This window comes from Sinocyclocheilus grahami, unplaced genomic scaffold, assembly GCF_001515645.1.
Source record: "Sinocyclocheilus grahami isolate Dianchi unplaced genomic scaffold, SAMN03320097.WGS_v1.1 scaffold11.1, whole genome shotgun sequence".
NCBI classification, from domain to species: Eukaryota; Metazoa; Chordata; class Actinopteri; order Cypriniformes; family Cyprinidae; genus Sinocyclocheilus; species Sinocyclocheilus grahami.
Genome location: NW_015505190.1, coordinates 230,979 through 243,178, shown reverse-complemented (window position 1 = coordinate 243,178; position 12,200 = coordinate 230,979). Strand labels below are relative to the sequence as shown.

The 12,200-nt window shown below is 35.4% G+C and overlaps 1 protein-coding gene across 1 annotated transcript in view; it reads left to right on the top strand.

Annotated features, from left to right (window-relative positions):
• LOC107596105 (phospholipid-transporting ATPase ID-like) overlaps window positions 1-12,200 on the top strand; it is a 38,798-nt gene that overhangs the window by 5,030 nt on the left and 21,568 nt on the right. Inside the window, exons 2-12 of the mRNA XM_016286727.1 lie at window positions 5,848-5,906; window positions 6,019-6,132; window positions 6,401-6,499; window positions 7,013-7,074; window positions 7,721-7,793; window positions 8,470-8,540; window positions 8,635-8,714; window positions 9,560-9,718; window positions 9,791-9,879; window positions 9,983-10,179; window positions 11,745-11,960. Coding sequence (XP_016142213.1) covers window positions 5,848-5,906; window positions 6,019-6,132; window positions 6,401-6,499; window positions 7,013-7,074; window positions 7,721-7,793; window positions 8,470-8,540; window positions 8,635-8,714; window positions 9,560-9,718; window positions 9,791-9,879; window positions 9,983-10,179; window positions 11,745-11,960 — 1,219 coding nt within the window. The remainder of the gene's footprint in view (window positions 1-5,847; window positions 5,907-6,018; window positions 6,133-6,400; window positions 6,500-7,012; window positions 7,075-7,720; window positions 7,794-8,469; window positions 8,541-8,634; window positions 8,715-9,559; window positions 9,719-9,790; window positions 9,880-9,982; window positions 10,180-11,744; window positions 11,961-12,200) is intronic.

Here is a 12,200-nt window from a genome sequence, read left to right as displayed (position 1 = left end):
AAACGCTGGTGACGCTTCCAGTGATATTAACCTCTGCCATGAGGACATAAATACACGAACAACATCTCCAGAACTGCTCTGAGAGTCACTTCTTTAGCATTTGACCGTTTCATTTCAGAAAACTATCATCATGTCATACACACACAGAAATGTAATGGTATTCACGGCAACCCGTCAAAATAAAAGTTTGGTTTAACTTGAGGGCATTGGCAGAAATATATTACTATTGTTGAGTAGAATGTACGTAACAGACCGCTTCTACTACTACTAAAATTATTAAAACTTTATTTTTAAGGAATAAGCATTCAATATTTCTTCAATGTTTTAATTGTAATATTAAATGACCTTTATTTTCCAAAAAATGTAATTTAATTTTCATTACTTAAAAGATAGATTAAATGAATGTTTTATGCCTTAAAACAAAATGTAAATACACAACACAGAATTTCTGAGCAAAAAAATCATAAGGCTACTGTAAGAATAAATGAAACTTGTTTTATGCTTTCAAATTAGACATGCTAAAACAGAATTTGGTTACAATAAAACATAAGGTTGGACAAATAAAATATTTCATAGGGGCCCCCCCCACCCCCCCAGTCGTAAACCTAGGGGAAACATAGAGTTATGTATATTTGGGCTTTATGTTACATCTTCTGTTGTTTAATGAAGGTTTAATGCATTATTTAAGTATAATGTGTGTTACCATGATGGTGTTTTGTGTTTGCATGAATGACTCTGTGCACCTTATATTAGTATATACATCTGCTTGTGGCTAAGTTTCTTGTGATGAGCTTTGATTCTTCATGTGGCTTTCTCTTTTACCACCTGCTTTAATATGGTGGTTGTCAGTATGTTAAAGGTACAAAACAGATTTTAATAGCAGTGTGCATTGTTGAATTTACTGGTTTACATTCAAATTTTCTTGTTTGTAAATTACTGTAAAATTTACAGTTTTTGGCCGTAAATGTGTTTCTGTATTTTTTACAAAATTATTCTGGCAACCACAGCTGCCAAATTGTTTTTGTAAAAACTACATAATTTTTTTTACAGTGCACCAAGAGCTTGTAACGCTCCAAAGAGAAAGGAAAAATTGAAATCGCATCATATGACCCCTTTAAACAAATAAACAAATGCTTCATGATGCTCAGCAGATGTTTTGGCATTAAAGCATAGTACACGTTCTCTCAACATACATCTTTTTCAGGAGAATGTGAGTGAACTACAATTTTAAAGCAGTAAATTAAGAGAATAACTCTTTAGGCAAATGCAAGCATTTACATGAAAACATTAGTGAGTATTTGGCCTCTGTTAAGGATGGAGTCATGCATTTGGCTCGTGTTCTGGCTGTTCCTCTGCTGTGTGCAAAAAGGTTGGGGTACAGTAGCAATTAGCTCACCCACTTAGAGGCTAATTTGAGCCTGTGGCTTGTCTCTTTTAGACATTAAATGAGACAGATGCTTTGAAATAGTGGAGACAACAGAAACCTCAGTGGTGCTTTAATGTTGCTTTGACACTTTGATTAAATGTGTGCTATTTTTGAGACCTGACTGAAAGATTCCCTTTGATAGCAATTGATTGTTTTTTATATCAAAAGGCAAAGTTGCTGTTAACTTGAGAAGAGTCTATATTATTTGAACTTGTATTTCTCTCACGTCATGCTTTGCTCAAATTTTTCTTTCTTCAGACTTCAAAGTCAATGAAAAAAACAAGTGTCCATGGTAAAGAAAACTTTAAAAAGGTGTTTTATAACGTGTACGTTTCTTTATGCTCTTTGTTTTCCTGTTAGATTCATATGGTTTGAAAAACCATTTATATAATTTTCAAGAAAAAAATCTGGTAAAACCATAAATACATGCGAGTATCTCATTTGAATCATTTTTTAAAAAGTTTTTTTTCCACGTTAGAAAATTGTATTATTATTATTATTATTATTTAAAAAAACATAAATGATTCATTATTATACCATCATGTTTTTAAGTCATTGTATCGCGAAATATTTAACTAACCTTTCCTTCTCAAAAAATTATATTCTCAAATATCTGATACGGAAGACTTAGGTAATGGCTTCTGGAAATTCAGATTTGCCATCTCCAGAATAAAATTAAAATAGAAATATTACAATAGAAAACAGTTATTTTAAATTTGAATAATATTTCATAATATTAGATATTTTACTATATTTTTCATCAAATAAATGCAGCCTTGCTGAGCATAGGAGACTTAGGTCTATGCCAGAATACTTTTCAGAAATTAAAAACGATTTATAATAGAAGAAATGTATTCAATGTGTATTTAATGTATTTTTGAATAAATGAATAATATCATGGTAAAAAATGAGCATCATGTCAATCACAACAAAGCTTTGCATGACTTTCAGATAAGTCTATGCACCACTAGCTTACACAGACATATGTATTGCAGCACTGCACATCCATAACTTGCTGGTCTGTTTGAATTTGCACAGATTTGTGAGCTAGCATAGCGGATGTCCTTGGCAGTAGTGCTGAATCACAACAATAACCGCTCCTTCTCTGTCAACGGCTCTTTTTTGAGAAACGTCACACAAGCAATGTTTCACTGCGGCTCTCGCTTGTCCTTGGCTGTATTAGTAAGGACGCTGTGTTAAAAGTGCTTAATGGCCCAGTTTGCTGAGGTGCTCTCCGGATGGAACCAGACCCTCCAACGGCCAATGCCATTATGTCATTGGCAGCCAATAGGCAGGTAATGCACTCTCAGACTCTGGCAGCAGCAGTGTGGTTTTCCATCAGGACTGTTAACAGAGAGGCAGAGAGTACAACAGATAGCCATGAGCAAAGGTAGAAAGACGTGACCTTGAGGAAGAGAGGAGAAGATGAAAGAGTATAGTATGATGAGTGATGGGACAGTAAGGAGATAGCATAAGGATAGCTGAGAGGACCGATACAGGTTTTAGCTTTTCAAAATACAATAAAGGAAGGAGTGAGTTAAATAAAGACTAAGTCAGCCTTCATGGTTATTCATGTTTGTATGATACTACCATAGATAACTTTATGATGTACAGTATATGAAGGACATCAAAATGCTAAATTTTTAGAATTGTGATCTTGAAAAAGCTGTTTTATTTGTTTATTTCATGGAGTATACAGCTTGTCCGGTGACCCGTGTCAACAATGACAAAAGTTGCTTCAGTCAATTGAGAGAGAGAAAGAGTTTACTGAAGACCAACACTAACCCAGCAGCATTGAGTGCAAGGACTGAACCTCCAACTCATATAAAATATGTATAACTAGTATACAAAATCACTTGATATCAGGTTAAACTCCCTGATAAATCTGGAAATATTCCAAACATTGTATCCTGTTTCATGAAAACAAAAATGAATGCAGTATTTAGAGAAATACAGGTTTCATTTATTAGGCCTATCATTGGAACACAATGTTCTTTACTGGTAAGCAAGATTCACAAGGATTGCATAACTCGGGAACAAACACAGGGAACAATACGTTCAAGCAAATGATCAAACTTAAGCTGATGTAAACTTACAGTATGACTCATTTCCAAGCTACCAATGGAGATGCACTGTACAGTGTTACAAATGCTGAGAATAAATGTGTTAAGGCCTATTCACACCAAGACTGCTGAATAAAAGGATTACTGTATTGATAACTATATTAGCTTCACACCAATGCACAATAATGTTCTATTTATCTTACATCTGCAGCTTTAAATGCTTGGGCTTAATAAAGTTGGGTGGATTTTGATTGCATCTCAAAGTTTTTATTATTCAGCAGCTGAAAAAATTGTTTGAAAGTGATTCCCATTCCTCTCTCATTATCATTTTAGTTGTGGTATTACTTTCCTATTTTCATAGAATTAGAATGATTATTAAAACTTCATAGTTATAATACTTTGTGTGAACGGCCTTTAACCTGATGCATTATTGACCTAAGTGACCCTAGGAATGGTACGTAAGAATAGTTAACCCAAACAATTCTGTCATCATTTACTCACCCTCGTGTCATTCCAAACCTGCGTAATCTGATTTTCTCTTTTTCACAAAAGAAGATTTTGAACAACGTTGAGGTCCAAACAACATTGGACCTCGTTGATTTTCATTGTATGGACCAATAAAACAGACATTTTTCAAAATACCTTAATTTGTGTTCTGCAGAAGAAAGAAAGACAAGCCAGTTTGGAAAGACATGAGAGTTAGAAAATGCTGACAGAATTTTCTGTCTTTAAGAGCACATTAGTACCCTGACCTACTTCGCTTCATACAGTTAAGAATACAAAGGTGTACTTTTAAAGGTACTGCCCCAGTGATAGGATAAATGTGACCCTGGACCACAAAACCAGTCATAAGTCGCTGGGGTATATTTGTAGCAATAGCCAAAAATACATTGTATTTGTCAAAATGATTGATTTTTCTTTTATGCCAAAAATCATTAGGACATTAAGTAAAGATCATGTTCCATGAAGATATTTTGTAAATTTCCTACTGTAAATACATCAAAACTTAATTTTTGATTGGTAATATGCATATCTAAGAACTTAATTTGGACAACTTTAAAGGCCATATCTCGGCCAAATATTGTCCTATCCCAACAAACCATACATCAATGGAAAAAAAAATATTTATTTATATATTCAGCTTTCAGATGATGTATAAATATAAATTTCGAAAAATTCACCCTTATGACTGGTTTTGTGGTCCAGGGTCACAAATGTGCAATTTTTGCTGATGGTGTATAGATGGGGTTTTTTTGTGGTAGCTTAAAGTGCTTGCTTCAGTGTGTTGCTGTGTGTTGACTATGTGGGCAGTGCATATAAATCGTCCATTATAGTGGCGAAATATGAGAGAGCCAAGCTGTCTTAACACAGGAAACCACAGGCAGAGAGAGTCTCGGTGACTGAGCAGAGGACCAGAGCAGGTGTGAAGGGCTCATGCAGGAGGAAATGCATGACTACAGACTGGCTATATCTATTCGCGTGCATGGGTTTATGGGTTTGACCTTTTGATGCACATGTAAATGGTGCAGATGCAGCTCTTGGCCATTCATCAGACCTCTTTCTCTCACTCCTGAGCAGGGAGTAATGAGGTCAGTCTTTTTATTTTTGTACAAGATTCTCATCAATATTATAGCAGCACAGAGTGAAACCCGACCAACCAAATGCTTCAACATATCTTCGTCTGTATAATAAGCCTCTTGCAAACTACCACAATGAAAGTTTTGTCTTTTGTCTTCAGGGGAGAGATCTAATTGGGGTGTTTTGCTCAACAGTTCCTTGGTCCATCAGTAAATCTAGAGTGTTTGGAAATTCATGCTGTCTAAGATCTTTTCAGCAGGGTAGAGCAGAGGAACGTGTCTCCTCCAAAAAGATGCAGCGAGTCACCCATGGATAATATGATGTGATACACACACACACACACACACACACACACACACACAGGCTTTCACATGGAGTGGCCATTACCCAGCATAAAAAACTGTGCAGCTGTGAGCACAGGATGTGAGAGATGCATAGCAAAGTGAATCTGACAGCCATTTTCTGCAATTTCTGTCAAAAGACGAGAGAACCAAAAGAAAGAGCTTTTCTCAGATACAAGCAGTGTTTTTGTATCTTATGTGTCAGTCCGGCTGGAAACAAGAGCTTGTAACACTCAAAAGAGAAAGGAAAAATTGAAATTGCATCATATGACCCCTTTAAAAGCAAATCACTTGGTTGAAACTGAGGAAGCATTTCCAGACATTAACTGGGAAAAAATTAAGACTCATTTGTAATGGTCTATCACTGGCATCAACATTATTTTTTATATTTTATATATTTCAGGCAATTTTTACATCTCAGTGTTTGTTTTCTTCACAGAGGAGGAAAGGAGAGTCCGAGCCAACGATAGAGAGTACAATGAGAAGTTCCAGTATGCTGTAAGTCGCACATACAACCTATACATCATAAATATACTATAGATTATTTAAGTGTACAGTTTTCTTCTGCATCTCCTTCACCTCTCCCCATCATCTCTTTCACTGTCCACAGAGCAACTGTATCATGACCTCAAAGTACAACATCATTACCTTCCTTCCAGTCAACCTGTTTGAGCAGTTCCAGGAAGTTGCCAATACCTACTTCCTGTTTCTCCTCATACTGCAGGTATATACTTCGAATGAATTCTTACTTTGAATGCTATTACAAGTGTAGAGAAAAAAAGTAATTTATTTTGTAAAGGTCAATTCATGGCTGTGACCATGGCAATATTCCTCCATTCCTAAAGGCTACAGTTAGCAAGCTCATGGATGCTTATGAACAGTAATTTTGACAGAACATGTTCACACTAATTACACTAGTAAGACTAGTAGGTGAGTCAGTGAGTGCTATAAAAATGCTTTAAAAAGTAATTGTGGGTACGTGTTTGTCTCAGTTGATTCCACAGATTTCCTCATTATCCTGGTTCACCACCATTGTGCCTTTAGTGCTGGTGCTGAGCATCACTGCAGTTAAAGATGCCACCGATGACTATGTGAGTCTCAAGCACACACACTTATAACTTACTGTAACTGCCAAGCCCCCCTCCACGTAGAAATATGGTTTCATGGCTGTGACCATGGCAATATTCCTCCATTCCTAAAGGCTACAGTTAGCAAGCTCATGGATGCTTATGAACAGTAATTTTGACAGAACATGTTCACACTAATTACACTAGTAAGACTAGTAGGTGAGTCAGTGAGTGCTATAAAAATGCTTTAAAAAGTAATTGTGGGTACGTGTTTGTCTCAGTTGATTCCACAGATTTCCTCATTATCCTGGTTCACCACCATTGTGCCTTTAGTGCTGGTGCTGAGCATCACTGCAGTTAAAGATGCCACCGATGACTATGTGAGTCTCACGCACACACACTTATAACTTACTGTAACTGCCAAGCCCCCCTCCACGTAGAAATATGGTAACACTCATGCTAATCACCTAACACAACTACCACACGAAAACACCATCAGACACTTACATTTCACACACATCTCTGTTTCTCTCACAGTTTCGTCACAAGAGTGACAACCAGGTGAATAACCGTCAGTCTCAGGTCCTCATCGGTGGCATGTGAGTCTCGTATTAATATACGCACTTCCTTTTACATTGTTTACAAGAAAATATAAATGTTGTTTACAAAAAATATAAATGTGGCCGAGTGGATAGTGACTGTCCATGGCATAAAAGCACTGTTGGCTCAATATTTAGTATGTTTATGCACAAAACCAGTCTTAAGTCGCATGGGTATATTTGTAGCAATAGCCAAAAAAACATTGTATGGGTCAAAATTATTGATTTTTCTTTTATGCCAAAAATCATTAGGACATTAAGTAAAGATCATGTTCCATGAAGATATTTTGTAAATTTCCTACTGTAAATATATCAAAACTGAATTTTTTATTAGTAATATGCTTTGCTAAGAACTTAATTTGGACAACTTTAAAGGTGATTTTCTCAATATTTGGATTTTTTTTGCACCCTCAGATTCCAGATTTTCAAATAGTTGTATCTTGGCCAACTATTGTCCTATGCTAACAAACCATACATCAATGGAAAGCTTAGCTTTCAAGCTTTCAAATGATGTATAAATATCAATTAAAAAAAATTGACCCTTATGACTGGTTTTGTGGTCCAGGGTCACACACACACACACACACACACACATACACATACACATACACATATATATATACTATACTTTTTTTTACTTTCTCAGTCTTCAGAAGGAGAAATGGATGAATGTCAGAGTGGGAGACATCATCAAACTGGAGAACAACCAGTTTGTGGCAGTGAGTTTTCCTCTATAGTCCTTCTTGACATTAATTAATTAATTAAACTTGGTTTAATAAAATAAAAAGACTCTTTACTAGCTCAGCAGTCTCAGACATTACTTGCAGTAATTCAGGGTCATGTACGCATCAATGTCTGATGCATTTGCTCTTGAATACTGCACTGTGATATTGATCCAGTAGCCAAGGTCTAATTAGCTGATTCTGCCTCTGGTTATGTAACCCTGACTCTCGAGGATGCAGTTTAGGTGTCTTGTTAATATGCTAAATGCAGTTTGGTCTCACTGTATATCAGTGTTATTTTAAGATGATATACTGTAGATACTATTATAGTTTTAGTGATATTTTTTAATAGCTTTCCTTTGTGTACTACTCAAATTTCATTTTAATTTTAGTTCTATTTTTTGTAATTTTGTCATGTGCTTTCATAGTTTTTATTCATTTTTGTTTTTTTTAAATATTACTGTTTAGATTTATTTTTATTTCAATTTTAGTTTTCATTTATTTTATTTTCAAATTAGTAATCTTAGTGTGTCAGCTTTAGAAATGCTGCATTTGGAATAAGTTTTCACCTAATATTTATCATTTATATTATTTCAGCTTATTTTAATTAACAAAAACATTTGAATAGTTTCAGCTAATAATAGCACTGATGTATACTGTATATGTGTTACAGGCTGACCTGCTCCTGTTGTCCAGCAGTGAACCACATGGCCTCTGTTACATTGAAACTGCAGAACTGGATGGGTATGACTGTGTTTTTTTCTCGAATTTGCTGTGTAACATGATTTCATACTTCCAGTGCAACTTAATAAAATGTCAATGAATTTTTCTGCCACAGCGAGACGAACATGAAGGTGCGTCAGTCTCTGTCTGTTACCTCAGAGCTGGGAGATCCTAATAACCTGGCCCGGTTTGATGGTATGTGATTTGGTATTGATGCGAAAGTTAGCCAGAGTGGAAATGAGAAAGTGAACTAGTAAGAAAAAGAAACAGCTGAGCAATATTGTGAACTGATAAATGAGGGAACTTGTTTGCATGCGGTATGTTTCAGATTTGCAGACGTTTATGGAACAAAAATAGAAAGGCAATAAAAGGAATTGCATATTTTCATTGGGGGCATTCCTGTGTGAGTTGCACTCACTGATAACCACAGTTTAATTACATATTTTAGCACAGATTCACTAAAGTAATTATGCAAAGTAGGTAACGGCACAAACGCATCCAAAAGAAATCTGTGCAAAATAAAATAATGAATACAATAAAATGTATAATTGAATAAATAAAATGTATAATTAAAGTTAAATTGACATTTCTGAAAATAATGACTTAATTTAAGTATGCATGATGAAATGCTATACCAGCGCAGATAACGTCAGGATAAATGTGATTATGGGCTAGTGAATAGATGCGCTGAAAATGCAAAAGTGCAACAACTGTTTGACCCCACTATGAGCTAGTTTACTGGAGGAAGCGAGAACAAAAGATACAGTGAGTCAAAGTGTGCGGAAAGTAAATTATGTGGTGGACAGTTTCTCAGCAACATTTCTTTAACATCCAACACAATATACTACCACACACACACACGCACACACCATCACATGTGTCAGCACAGACCACCCACGCTTCCTGTTTTTAAAGAACAACAAAAAATTCCAAAGCTCACAGGTTGTACCGAGACCAAGGATGCTGAACAGTTGGTCATAACACATATTACATAAAATAATACTGTTTCGATATTTCACACGGGCTGTGTGTATGTTCAGGAGAAGTGGTGTGTGAGCCTCCCAACAACAAGCTTGACCGTTTCTGCGGGACTCTGTATTGGAAAGACTGCAAATACCCCCTCAGCAACCAGAACATGCTGCTTCGCGGCTGCGTCCTGCGCAACACAGAGACCTGCTATGGCCTTGTTATTTTCGCAGGTTGGTGTATGTGTTTATGTGAATATGTGTGTGTGATTAGTTTTCATTTTAACATGTCATGGTGCACCTCAGGTCCTGACACCAAACTGATGCAGAATAGTGGACGGACTAAGTTCAAGCGCACCAGTATAGACAGACTGATGAATACACTGGTGCTGTGGGTGAGAAACACACTCACTTACAAACCTCTGCTGAATTATCGAACCGAAATATATAAACAGCATACACTCTCCAAATTAATGTTTGTCATTTTCCCCTCGTCAGATTTTTGGGTTCCTGGTGTGTATGGGAGTGATCTTGGCCATAGGAAATGCAGTTTGGGAAAAAGAAGTGGGTGCTCTGTTCCAGAGCTTTCTTCCTTGGGACCCTCCAGTGGACAACTTCCTGTTCTCAGCCTTCCTGTCCTTCTGGTCCTATGTCATCATCCTCAACACAGTCGTGCCCATCTCCCTCTATGTCAGGTGAGAGAGAGCAAGATGTGGAGGGAGAAATGTCGTAATGGAGGGAAAAGGATGAATTATCCAGTGGGAACTGTTCAGGTGGCACTTGAATAATGGACTGCAGCAATACAATATTTTGAACATAAATGTAAAATTCATATGAGCTGTTTTATTTCCTATTTATTTTATATGAGGTTTGTCAACTATTCCAATTATCCAATTTAGGACTTTTTGGATTTTTGTTTTTAGGGATAAACAATGCTAAGCATTACATTTTAAGTCATTCAAAGAACATTTTTACTACAATTATTTTAATATTAATTTAACCGTTTATCTTAAAATTATGTTGTTGTTATATCAGGGTTATTATCAAAAATTATTAAAAACACTTTTGTTAACTGAAATATAAATCTAAATATTAAATGAAAAACTGAAAATAGACGAAAATTTGAAATTTTGTCTTGGCAACTAACTGAAATAAGGTTAAGTTGAAGTATTAAAATTACTAACTGGGAAAAAAATGTAAACAAACTGAACTGAAATAAACGCAGTAAATTAAATCTGAATAATTAAAAAAATAATAATACTAAATGAAAAAATAATAAAATTACACAAAATTCAACGAATTAAATTACAAGCAATATATGAAATAAGCTAATTAAATTAAATCTCATTTAAAACATAATATATAAAATAAACTAATAAAATAAAAGCTCATTTAAAACATAATATATAAAATAAGCTAATAAAATAAAAGCTCATTTAAAACATAATATATAAAATAAGCTAATAAAATAAAAGCTCATTTAAAACATAATATATAAAATAAGCTAATAAAATAAAAGCTCATTTAAAACATTAATAAAAACTATAATAGTATATGAATAACACCATTAGACACCAAAGTGTATCATATTCATGAAAATTCCAATTATAATCTACTTCTCTTCTTTGATTTAGGTACTTTTTTTGGGGGGAAGTACTAGCTTAGATTCATTTTATGCTTAATGCATCCTTTATGCATTCTGCTGTTTATTTTATTTTGATTTATTTTGTTGTTTTCATGTTTCCTCAGACTTTCCCTAACAGGTAAGAGATAGACCCCATAGACCCTTTTTTCTCTCTCTGACATAACAACAGCCTCCCGTATAACACAGTCCATATAACACCACTAAAATCCTGACCGAACCTTTCTGAATGAGCTCTAACCCTGCCGTGTGGTCCAGTGAATTTAACCCACCTCTGACTGGTACAGACTCGTACAGGAAGAACTGCAGCATGGCACAGCATGCACATACCCAAAATCAGTTTTTGCAGTTTTCTGACAGATTTGTGAAGTCTCTAGAAATGAAATCTTGCTTTTAATGGTCTGGTAGACTGTTGTGCCATTGTCTGTCTCAGCTGCATACTAAATAACCTATGTCTTTAGAACAGGAAAACTGTGTATTTTTGTGTTTTGTTGTGAGTTTGCCATGTGGTCAGAGATCTGCAGTCAATTTGAGTGTTTCTACTGAAAAGCAGGTCACATTTGCATTGTGATGATAACCCTCCGTCTGTTTCTCTTTCCATCGGTCTGAATCTCTTAGTGTGGAGGTGATTCGTCTGGGTCACAGTTATTTCATTAACTGGGACCGGCGGATGTTCTGCAGCCGTAGTAACACAGCAGCAGAGGCCCGGACCACCACACTAAATGAAGAGCTGGGACAGGTGGAGTACATCTTCAGTGACAAGACAGGAACCCTCACCCAGAACATCATGATCTTCAACAAGTGCTCCATCAACAGTCACGCATATGGTGAGGAGCAACATATGGCAGTTATATCCATAGTATAATGTATAATGTGCAATCAGCTGGCCATTATCATATATATCAGTCTTGCATCATGTTGATGTGGATTATATGGTAATAATGACCAGCTGACTGTACATTACTTTATTTATTACACAGCTGCTTACCAATCAAGTATATACTGTATATATATATATATATATATATATATATATATATATATATATATATATATATATAATGAGAAAAAACA